Raw genomic sequence first — 20,329 nt, forward strand, 5'->3', positions numbered from 1 at the left:
TCCAATTATCAAAGTAATGTAGGATCAATGTAGGAAATTTGGAAAGTATAGGAAAATGAAAAGAAGTAAAAAGTGAAAAACTAAAACCAATAATTATTGCTAACTAACAATGGATTCTTGTGGGGGTAAAGGGCTACAAATCGCCAGGGACTTTTCATGAACAAGTTGAATAAGAAATTTCCAAAATTTGTCTTCAGTGTGGTGATGGGCAGCTTGGTGTGCTGTTCTTCCCTGCAGCCAGCAGCTGTACCTCCTCAAAGATCTGAATTTCAGCCTCTGGGCCCCTCCTCTAAGATGTTGTCTTTTGCTTGTTCACTTATTCCCTTAGCCCTGCGGGTGGTGGTTTCTTCCTGCAGTTGCTACTTCTACTACACCGGAGAGTTCTCATGTTAATTCTATATATTACAGTTTCCCCTCATTGATAAAATGCTGAAAGAGCTTTCAGCAAAATTCAACACCTATTTCTGATAAAAGTACTTAAGAAAATTAGGAATTGATGGATATTTTTAACATGATAAAATATGTAGTCCTAAAGCCAGGATCTTATTTAATAGTAAAATGCTGGAGATATTTCCACTGAGAAAAAGACAAGGATACCCATTTATTCTACTACTATTCAATACTGTATTAGCGGTATTAAGCAATGCAATTAGACAAGAAAATAAATTGAGGCACAAAAATTGATAAAGTAAAGCCATCTCTATTTGCAGGTGATATGATGGTACACCTGGGAAATTCTTGAGAATCGATGATAAAACTCAAACAATAAGGAGTTTAGTAAGATAGCAAGACACAGAATTAACATACAGAAAATTGTCTTCATATCTTAAAACAATAACCAGCACAAAATGATAGAGAAAACCTCATTTCAATAGCAACAAAGATGATTAAATATTTAGGAAGAAGCTTAACAAGAAATAGGCAAAACCCATGAGAAAAAATTTAACACTCCCCCAAAACACAAAAGCAGACTGCTTCCTATTAGGATGGCTTAATATCATACAGATGTGTTAACTAAAAATTAGATCTTGATCTCACAAATGCACAAGTATATATACCAAATGGATCAGGAGTCTGTTTAAATTTGAAAATGAAACAATACAAGCACTAGAAAAACAAGGGTGAATTTATCTTTAACCTCAGTATAGAGAAAGGCTTTCTAACTATTAACAAAACTGAAAGGCAACAGAGATGAATAAAATTCACTACATTACAAAAAAAGGAAGCTTTTTGTATTACAAAGAACACCATAATCAAAGCCGAAAGACAATTAATAATTAGGATAAACTATTTATAACATATGTATAAAGAGTTAATATATGACAAATTCTTAAAATTTGAGAAAGGACCAAAAACCCAATAGTAAAGTGGGAATGAAATAAACAGACTACTCATAAAGATATTCAAATGGTCCTTAAACATATGAAAAGATATTCAACCTCACTCATAGCTAGAGAGATGCAAATTAAAACTATTCTAACATGCCTTTTTTTAAAATTAATTAAGTTATGGCTGTGTTGGGTCTTCGTTGCTGCACGTGGGCTTTCTCTAGTTGTGGCGAGCAGGGGCTACTCTTGGTTGCGGTGCGGGGGCTTCTCATTGCGGTGGCTTCTCTTGTTGCGGAGCGTGGGCTCTAGGCACACAGGCTTCAGCAATTGTGGCACGTGGGCTCAGCAGTTGTGGCTCACGGGCTCCAGAGCGCAGGCTCAGTAGTTGTGGCACACAGGCTTAGTTGCTTCGCGGCATGTGGGATCTTCCCGGACCAGGGCTCGAACCTGTGTCCCCTGCATTAGCAGGCGGATTCTTAACCACCGCGCCACCAGGGAAGTCTCATGCCGTTTTTTTAAACCTATCAGATATGGCAAAAATTAAAAAGCATGACAAACACATTCTGCTGGCAAGGCTGTGGGAAAAGGCATTCATATATTTTTGGTGGGAAGACAAACTGGTACAATCCTTTTGTAGGAGAATTTGGCAATATCTAATAAGAGTAGATATGCACTTATATTTTGACCCAGCATCCTACTTCTGGGAATTTACCTGAAGGAAGATACACTCCAACGAGAAAATACACCTGCACAGGTTATTCGATTACAGTATTGTAATGGCAAAACATTGGAAATGACCTAAATGCCCATACAAGTAAGAGTAATTGCATTGACTATGGTATATTCACACAATGGAGTACTATGTAGCTGTTAAAAATTTTTTTGAGAAAGATCTCCATGAACTGGTATAGTTTCCAGGGTATACTATAAAGTGAAGAAAAAAAAAAGGATAAAAGAATAACTGTAGTATATTACATTTCATGTAAGATAAAAGGAGAAATAATAAACACCCATCTATTCATTGATTTAAAAGGAAACACAGGAAGGATAAACCAGAAACCAGAGATGGATTACCTATAGGGAATAGGTGTAAACAGGATAGAAAGGAGAGGAGGAAGAGAATGAGGCAGAAATAGGGAGGAGTTACACTTTTTGTATAGTTCCAACTTTTAGACCTATGCTATCACATGCAAAAAAAATTAACAATGAGCAGTAATTCATTATGAAACACAAACAAAACCAAACTGCATTACAAATGAGTAACACAATCATACTGAAAGGGGGAGCAAAGAACTAACCTACATAACTTTGTAAAATAGTATTTTGATTATGTACTCTTAAGACTAAAAAGGAAAGGAACTACATACAAATACTGCACTCTGGTTAGTTTTTCATAGGGAAATATATGAGTTAATTCTGAAACTTTATGTGTATTCTAGAAATTAAGCAAATAAGTGAACAGATTATACATAGTCAGATTTCTTACTGTTGGACAAGAGTAGTAAGTAGAGAAAGGAGGAAGACTAGAATGTATCTGGTGTTGGTCTGGTAATGGAAGTATCTATATGAACTCATGGAGATACATACAGTATACACATACATACACACACACACACATATAGAGCTAGAAATTGATATAGATGTATATACATACATATTCTAGCTCTGTCGAGTAGGCTAGAAGCAATGACACTTCAGAACCAATGAGTACACTTAGTGCAGATTTTGATTCTAAAAGGAACCATGGATGCTTAAGAGAAATCACTGATTGCAGGGTTAAAGAAGAGAAAATATGAGATGAGTCCAGAATATCTTCTGGTGCCAGAAATTAAAGATGTATTAAAAAAAAAGAATGGGGACATGTCAAAAAGACACAAGGGTCAATGGGGAGGGGTTTGTGTGGGCAGATCTGGGACATTTTGAGTAACAAAATGTATGATAGTAGTGCATTATAACCTATAGAATAACATAAGAATACACAGGCCCATTATCAATACAAAATTGAATAAAGAATGGAGAAGGAAATTTCCTCACAGAATTTGAACTACAAAAAATAGAAGATGAAAATAGAAAAATCATCATTCGGCAAATCCTACACTAACAATTGTTTCAGTAAAGAACCATGGGGGAAACACCCAAAAAACAAAAACCATGAATGTCTGCCAATTAGTGGGCAAAAGTATGAGAACATGATACAAGAATTTTCCCATAAGATACTAATTACAAACAGAAAATTTACAACTTTGACATTGTATATATCTGGCAGATACCACCCTAACCAAGTGATCAAAATTAACATCACACTAGTAAGAGGACAAATTGACATCATGTGCTTGCTGATATACTGAAGACACATCCGTTCTGTCTTATTTTTGCCAAAAATGCATAAACTGAATTTGTGAGGAAACATTAGGGAAATCCCAAATTGGGAGATCTACAAATAATTGGCCTGTACTTTTCAAAAAGTCTAAGGTCATAATAGACAAACACTGAAGATTCCCAGATTAAAGGGGTTTAAGAGGGATGACAACTAAACAATATGTGATAATGTAGTGAATCTTCAACTACGGAGACATTAGTGGAGCAAATGGTGAAATTTGAATAAGGTCTGTAGAATAATAGTGTAAGGTGATATAATATTTTAATAATGTTAATTCCCTGATTTTGACAATTGTCCTGTGGTTGTATGTTACCATTTGAAGAACATGGAAGTACTTCACTATATTTTTGCAATGTTTTGAGTCTGAAATTTTTTCAAAATGAAAAGTTAAAAAAAATTAAAAAGTATCTTCATCTCAGCAGGGAAGTAACTTGAACAATCCCTCCACAGTATATCAAGCTAACCCTGATTATTAGCGTTAAGAAAAAAACATTTGAAATTCATAGCCTTCATTTGTAATTAGTCTAACTAGAAATGAACCTTAATTTTAAAATGTAGTTCAATCTTTTCATTTACTCACACCTGACCTATAGGGCAGCAGCATTATAAACATTAAGAAAATATTTAGAGATAATGGATGGCAGACACAAGTAAGAGAATACCTTCTAACACTTAGGGATTTTCAAAGGTATGCCTCAGCAGGATTTTCTACAGCACATAATAGATGATACTTTGGCAGTAGAGGAGAGGGAGGATTTGGATTAGGTCTCTTTCTAACCTGAGACACTGTAATGTTCTAGAACTATGTGCTAAGTTAGGTAGACTCCAAAGAGCAATTTAAAATCTCCCATTACTCTGGCCAACAATCTGGGCAAGAGCACCAATAACATCTGTCTCTTCTTTGTTTAAAACAAACCCAGCAACAATTAAGTGTAACAGAAAATAAGAACACTGATAGAGTTGGACAAATTTATTGGTATTTTAGTAAAGACATTCATCTCAGTCGTTTTGGGATGTTATTTCAACATAAACATTAAAATGAACAAAAATGGGAAGTGTGCCTACATTAAAGCAAGTTAAATTCATGTATCTTGATATAATTAAACCATGTAAGTAAGAACTAATCGTTCTATATACATTTCCATTGTTTTACTTGGGGCTTACTCTAAACTCATATGCAAGTGAACAAAGTATTAGGAATATATACAGGCTGCTTCTCTGGAGTTATTACCTATTAAAAGAGCTGAGAGAGTAGTTATCACCAATTAAACAGTATGAAGCTGCCTCCAAATCTAACATTGTAAGAGTTTTCAAGGAAATCATTATACTATATGTTTCTTTTATGTGTGACTATGCTTTTAAAGATGTGTTTAACTGTCACATTAAAAAAAGAATTCATATACAATACAAAAATACAAAATAAACACAATCCTACAACACAAAGATTAACAAAGTATATGTGGTCAAAGATTCCATAAAATATGTTTAAAGATGCATTTTCTTTCCTTTTATTTTCAGTATCTAAAATGTGCTTTTAAAGAGGCCACTGGTTAATATGTATACAGTTAAAAGAAACCATATTATTGTGCTAAATAAGAATTCCTGTAATAAGTTCAAATCAAATTGGATTTCACAAGTTAGTAACATAAATGCTTTGATAAAGTTACAGAAAGTGCATCTTTCTTATTTTCCATCTTCATACAATGCTGCCTTTTTTTTTGGTGTTTATATCCTTTAAAAAATAAGAACAGCCAAATATTTAACTATTATGTACATTTAAATTTTTGGTGGTGGTTTGTTATTTTAAAAGAAACAGCTTCCTTATGATTTGCCTGAACATCTGGTGGAAATAATTACAGGAACTAGCTAATAACAAAAACCAAGAGAAGCACATTCAAAATACTGATTTACTTTGGTAGCAAATGGTTGTTCTTTGAAGACTATCAAAGGTAGACAAGACCCTTTAAAGTGAAGTGGGCTATTTTAAATACTCAACAGTTTACATAAAATTTTAAAATGTTCTTTTTAAAGAGCTAAGCATCTGTATCCACTGATAGCAATGCAATAACTAGTTTATGATAATTCGAAACAAAACAAATGCCCATTAGGAAAAAAAAAAGCTGTATTTTAATTTTTATCTAATTTACTTTCTCAGTCAATAGTCCAGCAACATTTTCCTCCCAATACAATACTCCCTTCTCTATAAGGCTGTTCCTGGGAGCCAGACTTTAGGTTAACAAGGGAGTTAAGTTAGAGAGTAAGTGCCTACAGTTTAAATAGACAACTTTTTGCTTCCCTCTTAATGTGCTAGTAGTTGTGTCTAAAAAAATATGCAATTCTTAGAAAGGTACCATTTCTGATTTTTTTAATCATCTATAACCTTTGGAAACTAATCACGTGAAACTACAAAATTAGCAAATGTCTTGAAATCTGTATATAAAACATAAATTACCTCTAATTTCAAATTCTCATTTATTAGTGTACCACTCAATCTTTAAAAAAAGAAAAAGAAAAAAAAAAAGGCGGCTCCAAAGATAGTCTTATACCATTCTTTAAAAAAGGAAACTGCTCCTTTTAACTTTACACCCACCCCATACCCCAATTTCAAAACACATCATTTAATTGTCTTGGTCATGGACATTTCCAAGATGAGATTTTATATTTCGCTCCCATAGCTTCTGGTTATCAGAAAACCCATGCTTTCCTTTATTGAAGGAATTTGGTCCTGCTGATGTTGGTGTATCCCTGTGTTAAAAGAAAGGAAACTTATTTAAAATGTTATATAATGATTTTCGGGCTATGTTTTTAACTCATTCAAAACACATTTGTTTAGCACCTATTATAAATGCAGGCCAAACATCAGAAGCCTCTACAGATCTTTTTAAAAATACCCTTTACACAGACCCTGTCCTAAAATTTCAGATTCAGTAGGCCTCACGAGGAGCCAAACATCTATGTTAACAAACATTTAAGGTGATTCTGATATGCAGCAACCACTATAGTGGCAACCACTATAGTTTTAAAAACTGTTGCTTGTAACCCATTAACAGGGTCATTAAATCAATTTGGTGGTGGCTTGCCATCAGCATTTATAAAAAATGAAACAGAAGATGTCATTTTATGAACTTCTGTTTCAGTTTTAAATGTTTAGATATATGAAGATATATGTATCCTGGGTGTTTAGATTTGGTTATAATGCCAGATGTATTTACTTTAGGTCCCAGTCCGAAAGGGAGGCAGGCAGACAGCCACTGGGACAGTTCCCGTTTGAATCATAGATGAAGTCTGAAGACTGATGCTTGAAGACTCAGCACTTAGTTCTTTGGGAGAATATATACATTTGGTAGAAGTGGGGATATATTATAGGTTGTTTTGAAGCCCAGCTTTCTTATTAGCCTCGAAGTTATCCATTTACACATACAAAGACAGGAAACTGAACATCGTGTTAACTTGAAATTTATGTTATTTTCACAATAACAGAAACAATGGAGGAAAATTTTTAAATGTTTTTGTCTTCTTTTTATATTTGGCATCTAAATTACTAAGGAAAATGGGACACATACAATCAAGATTAAGTGGTGAGAATATCTTAAGTGAGATGAGTGAAAGCCATTTTTTTATACCTGAAAAAAAATTTTTAATTTTATATCAGAAACATTTCTCATAACTGTTTATTTGAAAAAATTTAGATTACATGTATCTGAAAAAAAACAGCATTAAATTATCGTTATTTTTTCTTTTCTTAAAATACTAATTTTCTTTTACAAGGAGAGTAATCTCAGAAAACAAAACTCTTTTGCCCAAATATGCAACAAAAGCTTGAACACTAATAGATTATGTGCAATTTGCAATTTATTCTTGCTCTTAATTCACTATAATTTTCTACAATATTATATAAAAATTATAATACCTTCCAATATTCTTCATCCTCATCTTTGCTTCTGGAGGCATTTCCTCTGGTTCACTCTGGAGAAAAATGTAAGACAGAAACAGAGATGACTGCATGTAGATAGAGCTGACCCTTGAACAACGCAGGAGGATTAGAGGCACTGCCCCCACAGCGCCACAGTCAAAACCCCGTGTGTAACTTTATAGTTGACCTTCCATAGCCACGGTTCCACATCTAAGGATTAAACCAATCTTGGGAGAGTGTAGTACTGCAGCACGTTACTGAAAAAACTCTGCATATAAATAGGCCTGTGCAGTTCAAACCTGTGTTGGTCAAGGGTCAACTATATTAAAATCACTTGATTACCAATAATGCTAAATTTTATATCTAAGTCTGAAATTTTGGTGAAAGGAGAAAATCATTTATCTTAACTACATTAAATAAAACCCTCATGCTTCTAGTGTGCTGATTCTGCGTAAAGAAAAAAAACTTGGTAAAAACTTGATATTCTAGGGACTCCCCTGCCGGTCCAGTGGTTAAGAATTCCGTGCTTCCATTGTAGGGGGCGCGAGTTCGATCCCTGGTTGGGGAACTAAGATCCTGCATGCCGTGCAGCGTGGCCAAAAAACAAACCAACAAAACACAAGAACAAAAAAACCCCCCAAAACAAAAACTAAACCCCTCCAAAAACTTGATATTCTAGAACTAAAACTATTTGTTTACTATAAGCTACACATTGTGTTAAATGCTTTAATATGCACTGTCTTTGAAAACCCTAACAATCCTACAAGGTGGGTATGAGTATCATCATTCACATTTTGTAGGTAAGGTAAACAAGGTTAACTTGTCCCAAGTCACAAAACAGCTAGATGCCAAAGCAAAGGCTCTTAACCATTTTACTGTATTGCTCCTTCTCAAAAATGTCTCCTTTACTGAAAAGACATCTTGAAAGCTCATTCTCTACTACTTTTCCATAGTTACAGCTCGTGAAAAAATATGTGACAAGTGTCTTTTAGATGTTTTTTAAGTATAAATGTTACTGATGAGCTAAATATTATTTTTTACACAGTCATCTGCCAAGATCCAGCTTAAAGGGATTTCTACTAGTCAAATCTGAGACAATTTGAGCATTATAACCTGTTGAATAGAGCCTACACTTATAAAAGCTCTTCCTTACAGTAAGAAACATTAAACATAGAAGGGATGAAAGAATGAAAAAAAATCACCATTCAGCAAACATCATAATAATTGATTCTGGTAAGAATCATCAATGAATGTTAACACTCATGAGTGAACACTTAAGAAATTATGTATTTTCACATATTCTTTTTTAAAATTTTATTTATTTATTTATGGCTGCGTCGGGTCTTCATTGCTGTGCGCGGGCTTTCTCTAGTTGCGAGAGGGGGCTACTCTTCATTGAGGCGCACGGGCTTCTCATTGTGGTGGCTTCTCTTGTTGTGGAGCACGGGCTCTAGGCACACGGGCTTCAGTAGTTGCGGCATGTGGGCTCAGTAGTTGTGGCTCGCAGGCTCTAGACCACAGGCTCAGTAGTTGTGGCGCACGGGCTTAGTTGCTCTGTGGCATGTGGGATCTTTCCGGACCAGGGCTCAAACCCGTGTCCCCCGTACCGGCAGGCTGATTCTTAACCACTGTGCCACCAGGGAAGTCCCCTCCACATATTCTTAAAACATTAATTATAAAAGATAAAACAGTAATTTGACAGTAGAGAAATCTGGCAGACATCACTTTAACTAAATGATCAAAGTTAACACTGCCAGTAATGGGATATACTGACATGTGCTCCTGATATGATGCATTGAGAACTTGGCATCACTTCTGTGGTACGCCTGCCAAAAGGAATGTGAATCTAATCATAAGGGAACATCAGACAAATCCAAACTGAGGGACGTTCTACAAACTAACTGGCCTGAACTCTTCAAAAATGTTAATGCCGGGGCTTCCCTGGTGGCGCGGTGGTTGAGAGTCCGCCTGCCGATGCAGGGGACATGGGTTCGTGCCCCAGTCCGGGAGGATCCCACGTGCCACGGAGCGGCTGGGCCCGTGAGCCATGGCCGCTGAGCCTGCGAGTCCGGAGCCTGTGCTCCACAGTGGGAGAGGCCCGCGTACCGCCAAAAAAAAAAAAAAAAAAAAAAAAAAATGTTAATGCCATGAAATACGCAGAAAAACCCAGGAGTTGTCCAAATTAAAAGAGACTAAAGAGATACAACTGAAAAAGTATTTTTAAATTTCAAAATTAACTAAATGAACACTCTTTGTACAATATATTTCAGGCTTAGATATATATACAAGGTTAATTAATATGTGCTGCAGAAAAAGGAAGAACCAGATGAAGATTTTATTTCCTTTTTTTTTTTGGCCACGCTGAGCGTCATGCGGGATCTTAGTTCCCTGACCAGGGATCAAACTGGTGCCCCCTGCAGTGGAAGTGCAGAGTCTTAACCACTGGACTTCCAGGGAAGTCCCAGATGCAGATTTTAGATGCATGTGTTCTTTTACCTAAGAGACAAGTTTATCCCTACCTATCATTACCATCTTATAGCAGAAAGAGTGCTGTCTGAACCCGTCTAAAATTTCTTTAAAAACAGGGAAAACAGTAACGTATGATGCAAAGAACATAGGACAAGAAACCAGAAAGCTCAGTTCTAGTTCAACACTTGTGCACAATACTTATGCACACTTAATTTCTCCATTTGGAAAATAAGAATAACCATATCACACAATTCATAGGGATGTATGGAGGATAAAATAAAGTTGTGTGAAAAGATTCAAACTGTTAGGCATTCAAAGCAAGCCATTACTATTATGTAGGTGCTTACTACTTCCAGCCTCTCTACTTCTGCACATGTTGTCCCCTTCTTCCCACAATGTCCTTTCCTGATAACAATCTGTACAAACCAAAATGCTACCTAATCTCTCTTTTTTAAAATTTATTTATTTTTGGCTGCATTGGATTTTCGTTGCTGCAAGTGGGCTTTCTCTAGGTGCGGTGAGCAGGGGCTACCCTTTGTTGTGGTGCGCGGGCTTCTCATTGCAGTGGCTTCTCTTGTTGCAGAGCACGGGCTCTAGGTGCACAGGCTTCAGTAGCTGTGGCTCGCGGGTTCTAGAGTGCAGGCTCAATAGTTGTGGCTCATGGGCTTAGTTGCTCCACGGCATGTGGGATCTTTCCGGACCAGGGCTCAAACCCGTGTCCCCTGCACTGGCAGGCGGATTCGTAACCACTGCGCCACTCTGGAACACGTACATATTGACTAGATCTTCTGGCAGAATCACCTGCACTATTGTTATTCCTCATGGGGATACAAGAAGAAAGCACTATAGCTGCTTTTTAAAGCTGAATGCATGCATAATGTCTCACTGAAGACTCCAACTATAAAAATTATTGAAGACAGCAGTATTGAATTTTCCTTTTTTTGGATCCTACGTATTTCATAGCACATATATATATTATTACTCATAATAAGCATCTGTTGATTTAAGTTCCTTGCCCCCCCCAAAGTCAGTAATATTTTAAATAATCCCACAATCAAATTAAATAAACAGAAATATCCAGATTTTGCAGATGTCATTTAAAAAACAACAACAACTGTTCAGAGCTGCAAAAAAAGTTCACTAGTACCATTAGTACAACTTGACAATTTGCCACTAACATCTTTCTTAAAGAACTTGTTAAAGTAAAACAAACAAAACCAGGTATCAACTTACATCTTCATCTTCATTAAAGGCTGCTGCTACTGAAAGGGTTTTTGGAGCAAGAGTTGGAACGGTTTCCTTAGGTTTCTGAAGAAGAAACATTAAAAAGAGTATAATATAATGTTTACACAGGCTTATTTAATGACAAAAATAATTTATCTTCAAAGATTCAACTTTATGTTTTCATAGAAACATATAGTAAGGAACTAAGAACATACATTGGAGAAATCTACTTTCTTTTTGAAAATGTGGGTTATCAATGGGTAGATTTTACTTTATTAATTATATGTCCATTTGTTTTCCTCCTGTCAAAGATTTTCTAGTTAGGGTCTGTAATTTAATATCACTTAGCTAAAAGGTACCTGGTACAGGTAAGAGAAAATGAATATTAATACCTGCCCATAGTAACATTAAAATTAAGCACAGTGTGCCTTGAGAAAGATATGAAGACTCATCTTTCTCTACTAGCTAGCTGCCTACTGGACAGCGCCACTTAAGAGCTCCCAGGTGTACTGCAGTGCTCATTAAGTGCTCAAGCCAGAAAACCTTTTCTTCAACTTGCACATTTTATTGTAAGGTCCTGTTAACTAGATCTCTATTAAATAGACTTAAATCTCCCCCTGCCTTCCCAGCTTACTACCACACTACCAACACTAAGGCCCCTTATCATTACTTGCCTGAACTGCTGTTAGAAATACCACCTCCCCACCTTCTGTATTTATTTTCCTCTAATTCTCTATACTGGCACCAGAGTAATGTTTCTAAAACGCAAATCTGTTTAAGGCTCGAGACTCTTTATAATGATTCCATGGCTCCTCTAGAACCCAAAGAATAAAACCAAACTATATTATGGAGTACAAGTCCTTTATGATTTGGTCCTGTGGTCTTATTTGGGGGGCTTTCTATCCCTGCATTTGCCTACCAAACACTTCCTAACTATGAACAATTTCCTGAATGTATCATGTGGCCTCACATCTAACCTGCCTTTGCATAAGTCTTTTTTTTTTTTTTTTTGGCTGTGCTGCATGGCTTATGGGATCTTAGTTCCCCGACCAGGGATTGAACCCGGGCCCACGGCAGTGAAAGTCTTAACCACTGGACCACCACGGAATGCCCTGCATGAAGCTCTTTTTATCTGAGATGTCCCTTTGCCTCTTACCTGCACTTAAAGCCAACTCTAGCATCACCTCACCAGTAAAACCTTCTCTGAGCTGCTGAAACAAAATTAACCATCCCTTCTTGTATAACAGAAACACTTTTTATAAATAATGTTTGTTTTTGAAGAAATAAAAATGTTCATTTGGAAATTATGCATAGTGACTCTAGAAGCACCCTTTACTCTTAAAGATGTCATGTATTTGATGTTGTACATAAACATAAGACGCAAGTATTTGTTGGTTGTTTGACTATCTTTTCACATCATATAATCAAAAGCAACAGTTTCAACTATTTTCATATCCTACACCTCACTTCGCCAAGATTATGTTTACACTTTGGTTTACTTTATGAAAAAAGGTCTTTTGTTTTCTAAAGATTAAAGTTTTACTGAATAGGCCTTTTCAAGCATAATCTTCCCAACTAAAATGATGAGCAATTACTAAATCACGCCAATGATTTAGCAAAAGTAGGGATATGGATATCTGATTTAGGAGGTGTGTTCAAGCACCGTAAAATCTATTATCAAGGGGAACACCTGTATGAGAAATGTACATGAGAACCACATGTTTAATGACTATCAAAAAAAGTAAATATCTATGCAGGTAGGTCTATGCAACTTTATAAAAAACATATTAAACCAAAAGAATCAGCTCAAATAGGGAGAAGAGTCATGAAGTAATGAAGTTACAAGCTGAATGTCTTTTGTTCACACTAAATTTTTTAGAAAAAGGAAGAAAAGGAAAAAAGCAAAACAGCATAGGGTAGGAGTAGGGGTTCTGAGGAATGGTAGCTTTTTTAAAACTAGTATAGCTCAAACACACTGACTCTAGTAGGAATCTGATCCATATCATATTTTTAAGATCTTTGAATGACATCTAATGAAGAAATTAAGCTGTATGCATCCAGGCAACTGAGCATTAATTTTCACAGAACAGACATGAACAACTTAAAAGCAATTTTAAGATTATTCTCCTTACACAAGAATGTAACCATTTTCTAAAGCCAATAGCAATACACTATTCAAGTAACTTTCTTTTTCTTAAAGAAGAGATCTGTTTAGTTGAACCACATGAAATTAACACTTCTGTAGATCAGAAACAGATAAATCTCTAAACTTCATATGCTTCAATCTAATACTTCAAATACTTTCCAGATACTCCAGGGTTAATAAGTATTAATTTAAGGTTTACATCTTAAAACAAGGAATCAAAAGTTGATCTGTAAAGGACTACTATCATAGATTATAATACTCAATGTCCATTTGTAGCTTCAAAGTAAGGTAATCAGGAAGCTCTTATTAAGCAATACCTTACTAACATTAATCTTTTAAAATACAAATAAATGATTTCTAGATATTATTTTTTTTTTGATTTCTAGATATTATTTTTAATATCACTGGAATTAAAAGATAAGAAAAATAAACTGAAACTCTAAAAATATTTTTCAGGTTTTGCTCAACTTAGGAAATTCTAAGGTATTATTACTTTATAAATCATATAGTCCCTATAATAGTTGTTCCTTCTCATATTCCAACCCCTTTTTAAAAACAGCTTTGTTGAGTTATAATTCATCCAGACCTTTCTTGAATATAGAGCCACTAATTTCTTAAATACTTACATTTAATAAGTTCATGCACCAATGTATCTTTTTATACATCTTTGTATACTGAATTTATCATAATCCAATAAAAGCAGGTTTTGGAAACAAATTTTCAGACCCATTACAAATATAATATATAAAATAACAACTCACACTTGAGCCAAGTTTGATGGATATGGCTGAGGTTTTCTTTGTCATCTGACTACCTATGGCAAATCCAAACTTGGAGATCTTTGTAGGCTTTGTAGGGAGGTCTGCAGCTTCTTCTTCAGCTGATCGCTTCTCAGCGCTGCGACTGGAATTTTCCCCTCCATTACTGGAAGAAACAGTCTTAGTTTTCACAGGTTTTTCTGCTTCTTCTTCAGGTCCTGGTGAAGTCGAAACAACTTACCAAGATGAGCTATTTTTACTGAGCAGATTGATGGGAGCAGCAACCTCAAAAAGCATCGTTATAAAGAAGATACCTCTGCAGTTGTCACCTACTGAACCCAACAGTCTCTTCCACTGTTTGTTAGAGTATACAGCAGGAACTGAGATTGTGTGGCAGTAGAAGAGGCTCCCATGAATTAACTAGCATAAAATACAGAGCAATTTAAAATTATAAATATAGAGTTCACAAAAAGTAAGACCCTTCAACTAAACACTGTAAGTTGTACAATAATCTAATTATTTGTGGAATTTTTCTTTTTATAAATTAAGATCTATAAATTCTATACAAACTGGTTTGCTGGCAGTTAGTCACATCATAGGATAATACATTTGACTAATAAAAGGTCTAATATTCTTCAATAACGTACTACTAGTTATACAAAGTACCCTGTTATGAACAGCCCATTATTACCCAAACTACAGTGTTAGTACAGCCTGGAGTAATCTTCTTGAGTGATGTGTTCTTCATGAACATTTCACACAATCTTTAGTTAGAAAGGAACTTCAAGGAAGACTTCAAGGTCATCCCCTCTTGAGTAACTGCATTCTACTCTCAAAGCTTGATTAACATCTGTTTAGGCTACTCTTAATATCAACAACTATATTTAGGTTTATATATTATTTTTTCTCATGAAAGAAAGATGAGCTAATGATAATTTCAAACAGAAGACATACATATGTAGATATGGAATGCAAGATGTCTTTCAGTAATTTTGCTTCTTTATATTAATAAATGAAATTAGTTCTCACTTGAATATCTTAGGCCTGTTACACATGCAGCCTATTTAAAAACATATTGGGAGGTAAGACAGAAGGCTGGCTGATTATTAAATATTTTATTTTCTTTCCCAAGTTTACCAATTTACCTTTTGAATGTATTCTGCTACATTGGATGAATAGTTTATGGAGAAAGAGAAGATTCTCTAAGGGATGGCCCTGACAGCAACTAAGAAAACATGACAAAAAGCTAGAATGGGTAGAAAAGGGGAAATCAAACAGACTGACAAGTAATGAATTAAAAGACGGGATGTTATAGATCCCGATCTATATAGTTTTGGAATGATGGGCTAGCTAAATTAATAAGCACTTTGAACAGAACATTTTATTTTGTTTACAGGAAAATAAAACGAACTCTTTATTACCTTTAGACAAGAGGTGAAAGTTTTAATAACAATGTAGGGGAGAAATTAAGCAGGATTAGGTTTTGGGATTTCCCTAAGAAGCAAAGACAGCACTGGAATAGTTGTCTGAGGTGCCATTCACTTATTTAGATATAAAATTACAAAAGCACCTGAAGAATGTAAGATTGCTATTCGAAATATAGAACTCAATCTAGAATTTCTTACAAAAAAGACAGTATTATGCAAACATTTTTTCAGTCTACCACTAAATGCATTTATGCTAAATTTTATTCTGTATTCTATGTATAGTTTTAATCAAGTATGAATTTTACAGTAAAACCCAAACAGTAATAACTACTTCTTCTTTGTGACTGACACACAGCTAAAACTGGAAACTCATTGGCTCTACGTATCAGAGCATATAGAAACACACAAAAAAGCCACTGGATTTACATATAGAAGCAATCTGTATACTAAATGCACAAGTCTGTGTAAACACAAAGTCTGAAAAACATCAAAACAAATAGAATAAAGAACATTTAGTCTTGATTTTAGTGTAACTCTGCTCTTTGAACTGTGACTCAAGGGTTATAATTAGTCAAAATTTCTGGTTCTTTTAAAACCTATCTTTTCTTAATTCTAGGTCTCCTTTTACCCAGAAAATAATTCTGGAACAAAGAATCTAGAAAAATCAAAGCATAAATACGACAAAAAGTGAAAAACATAATTCTTACTATAACATTAATAATAACATCAAGTGTGACAACTAACTGAACTAGTATGTGCTAACACATGAAACACAATACTATCTGTTCAATCTTATGATTCTTAGGGAAGATTTCTATAGTGAATGCTCTAGAAAAATGTAGCATGAACAGGGGAGTTGGGAAAACTACTCTACCATTAATTAAGTAATCAACTGCCAGCAACTCAATTTTATTCACATCCGTGGTTCTGTCATCTGAAGAGGCAAACTATCAAGACCATTTAAGTGTTTTAAAGTCCATTAAGTGTTTTCCTTTAAATACAACATGTACTACTTTAGTTTGTATTCATTCTAAGCAAACAAAATGTGTAGATTAGTTAATGTGAAATCAAATTACACATGGTACTAGCATTTTTGGGGAGGAGGTAGGCCTTGGAGTACAAAGGTACCTTACTTTGAAAAAAATTACCCAATAAGTTTTAAGTCCATAAGGATACCCTTCATGACGCATTGGCATTCTGGTAACTTCTTCAACTGAAAAAAGGGTACATACCTATCTCTCTAACAGGACATATTCAAGAACCTCCTGGCACAATAAATGTCAATTTCACTAAAGTAGTTTTAGATAGCCTAAAATAGCCTGAGGTGGGCATGATTACAATATGAATAGCTCTTCCCTAAAGCTTCTACTTATTTCAAGGAGCTACAAAAATTTAACCAAAGGGAGGGGAAAAAAATCTACCTAAAACCTTACCCTTAATATCATCCCTTCTCTTTAAGGTGAGAGCAGGTAGTTCAAGTAAGTAGCTTCTCTTATTAACATAAATTCATGTTAACTATGTTAACTCATTAAAAAATACTTATATTTCCAACTTACTGGACTGTTCAATAGGAGTTAAAAATCTGAATAATCTCTAGGTAAGTCCCCCAAGACAAACTTGATACTGTTTTAAAAATTTGCTGTAAAATTATCAATTTAACAATATCCATGGTATGAATGTTTTAACTATGATTTCTTTGTACAATTTCATTAAAAATATCTGACATTCAAAAATGGTTTACATGTAACAGTATTTTCTTTCAAAGCAAGGCCCACCCAAGGCAAATTATGTGGACGTTATTAAGGGATATTACTTATTCTAAGTCACCAACAAGGAGACAATAATTTTTGATAACGATTAGCAAAGATAACTTTATATCACCCCTTCACAAATATATGCTAAAGTAGAAACATCAATATTCATACTACAGAGCGAATTATCCCTAACTGAAAGGGTGGTGGACAAATTATATAGTGGAACTATGCTGACACTTAAGGTATATTTGTTTTGTTTTGTTTGTTGGCCACCCGGCGCGCCTTGCGGGATCTCAGTTCCCCAGTCAGGGATTGAACCCCGGCCAGGGCAGTGAAAGCCTGGAATCCCAACCACTAAGCCACCAGGGAACTCCCTTAAGGTACACTTTGGCTCACATTAAACACATCTCAGATACTCAGTCAAGACAGTTAGAAACCCATTCTAAAAGTTAAAAGGTAGTCTTAAAGTCAGATAAGATTCTTCAGGATACAGATCTTTGTTTTCCCTCAAACTACTAATTTTTAAATGTAGTTCTATTTGATAATTTCCAAGACAATTTTTGACGAAAAAAATCGCTAACGAGGTAGCACTAAATGGCTTAAATTGTTGCTTTATAAACTATTTTACTAGTAAAACAACAACAAAAAAAAAACAAGACGGGAGGGGAGTGTGAAGAGGGAAAGGAGTTTGGGCTCAACTAATAGCACCGTACGTGTTTTTTAAAAAGGAATTTCTGCGTCCAAAGTAACTGAACATTACACTTTTCTCAATTTTTGTTCCCAAGTCAAATCACATTAAACTTGTTAGGAGGTCCTAACAGTTGCCTTCATATACTATTAATCTTCTGTATTTTCTCATACTAAATACTTTCAGGGATAAGACTTGAAGAAGAGTTAAGAGTGTGGTACTTAAAACGTTCTAAAGACATTATGCTCAGCTCGCACGTGTTAAGTCACTAGCCTTGTGAGGACAAAGGGGCGGGAGGGCTGGAGAGATTACAGGATGTTTCTTTTCCTTAATGCACAAGACCCAAATTTAGAGGAGTGGAGGTGACAGAATAAAGATAGCTGTAACCTGAGTTTACATCGTAACAAAATACAGGAAGAGTCACACTAGCCTATTTAGCCACCTAAATATCTGGCGTGCAGTTAGCTGGCAACAGCCTAGCACAGAAAAGGCAGACAGTTCAAAGAAAGGCAACCAAACCGTAACCCTAGACCCGGCAGACTAAACCTGGAGGCAGGCAAAGATATTCCTCTTTCCCTCCATCGCCTTGACCCATCCAATTACAGGATCAGAACTAGGTTTGAAAATAAAGAAAAAGACCAGGGTAGTCCACCTCCTCAGTGAAAAGGGAGCAGCAAACTAACTCCTAGGTGTAACTGAGAGGCCGGCACCGTCGGAAACTCGGCCTGCGGCCAGTTCCTGCGGCCACTGCTCGGTGACTCGCACTGTGCGAGCGCCCGTGTGCGTTTTGTGTGATTGCGTCCGCACCGCCACTCCTAGTCCCACCCCGAGTTCGGTCCCCCTTTCTGGGGCCCATCTCCCTTCTCTTCGGAAGCAGGGCCTCCGCTGGGGCCAGGAGGTGACGAACAGTGACCGGCTCTGCCCCGGCAAGGAGGCGATGTGGGCCCGGATGCCAGCAGGCCGCACCGGGCGTGCCCAGGGCTTGTGTGGGCCCAGCACCTGGCCGGGTGAGCGCCAGTTCCGCCCTTCTCGGCCCGGCCTACTCCCCCCACCCAGGGGAGCTCAAAGAAAGGCCCAGAGCATCCCACGTAGCCCGCGACGCTGGGGTTATGTTCACCTCCGGCGGCTCCAGCTCGCTGCGGCTTTTCAGGCTTCTCCTCTCCCGCCTTTCCGTCCGCCATTTTCCCCGCCGCGGCCTCCCCTGCAGCCACGCCAAGGACGTCACGGCCCCGCCCAGCAACCATTGAGCTTCGGAGCCCGCCTTGGAAGCGGCAGCCTAGAGCGGCCCTAGAGAGTGAAGGGCCTCTCGGAGACTGAAGTGAATATGATATCATCGGCGAGCGTCCTCTGAGGGAAGGGCGGGGTAGGTTGAGCGGTCCGAGGACTGGTTAGGGACTTGACTAGAGGTGGGTTAGATTTTCATGGTTTACTGGCGGATTCAGGAAAGTGAGGGAAGGTGGGATCACAACCCTGGAAACGTTGGTGAGCTCAGGTGAGGTTTCTGTAAAAACTGGCCGACCGAAGCTAGCCAGGCTCTTTCATTCTGTCTGGTTTGCTAGATCACGTGTACCCACTCAAAAAAAAAAAAAAAAAGGACTGAATTCTTATTCCTACCAAAAAGCAAAATCAACGTTTATCGAGCGCCCTCTTGTGTCAGGCGCTATCTCGTTTAATACCCACAATAGTCCAATGCGGAATTGCCCTCTTTTAATTAGCTGTGAGAGTTGAGGCCAAAGAAAAATTTGTCTAAGGTCGCGTAGGCAAGTGGTAAAACTGATTTTTCTACAAGCTGCAATTTCTGTGTCAAGAGAAGTTACTTCGTTACGTGAAGACCACAGTAGTTTCTGCCTTACTTAGAAACCTTTAGTGTATCCCCAGAGTTTGCAGAATGAAGTCCAAGCGTTATATTGGGCCCCAGCCTAACTTTTCAGTTTCATCTTCGCTTTTTCTCTATATATATACTGCCCTCTTGCTATACGGGGTCGGTTCCTTGCCTAGGGAACTGTAGTTTCTGGGTTTGCAGTACAATATACAGTGAATGTTACAGAAATTGGTCTTACGGAGTCAGAACTTGGGTTGGAATCCCTTTACTGGCTGAGTAAACCTTGAGGGTTTCTTACTGTCTACAGACCTATGTTTCCTTCTCTATAAAATAGAAATAATAATAGTACTTCCTCAAAGGGTGGTCCTGGGGATAAAATGAGATAATAAATTCCATATACCATTCTTTGATCATTGTATA

The 20,329-nt window shown here is 36.6% G+C and overlaps 1 protein-coding gene across 2 annotated transcripts; it reads right to left on the reverse strand.

Moving 5' to 3' along the window:
• Positions 1 to 684: 684 nt before the first annotated feature.
• PCNP (PEST proteolytic signal containing nuclear protein) lies at positions 685 to 19,396 on the reverse strand. 2 transcript variants are annotated; one of them, XR_004349669.1, is made up of 5 exons: positions 19,205 to 19,336; positions 14,222 to 14,384; positions 11,324 to 11,398; positions 7,619 to 7,674; positions 685 to 6,453 (listed from the first exon to the last, which is right to left on the reverse strand). XR_004349669.1 is itself a non-coding variant. In XM_032630334.1 (5 exons), exons 1-5 carry the CDS (start codon positions 19,329 to 19,331, stop codon positions 6,327 to 6,329), a joined length of 600 nt encoding a protein of 199 aa, XP_032486225.1. In that variant the 5' UTR covers positions 19,332 to 19,396; the 3' UTR covers positions 685 to 6,326. The 2 variants fall into 2 exon arrangements, 1 of the variants encoding a protein (XP_032486225.1); XM_032630334.1 differs by having other exon boundaries at positions 14,222 to 14,436; positions 19,205 to 19,396.
• Between the last annotated feature and the right edge of the window lie 933 nt (positions 19,397 to 20,329).

Source organism: Phocoena sinus, chromosome 4, assembly GCF_008692025.1.
Source record: "Phocoena sinus isolate mPhoSin1 chromosome 4, mPhoSin1.pri, whole genome shotgun sequence".
NCBI lineage: Eukaryota > Metazoa > Chordata > Mammalia > Artiodactyla > Phocoenidae > Phocoena > Phocoena sinus.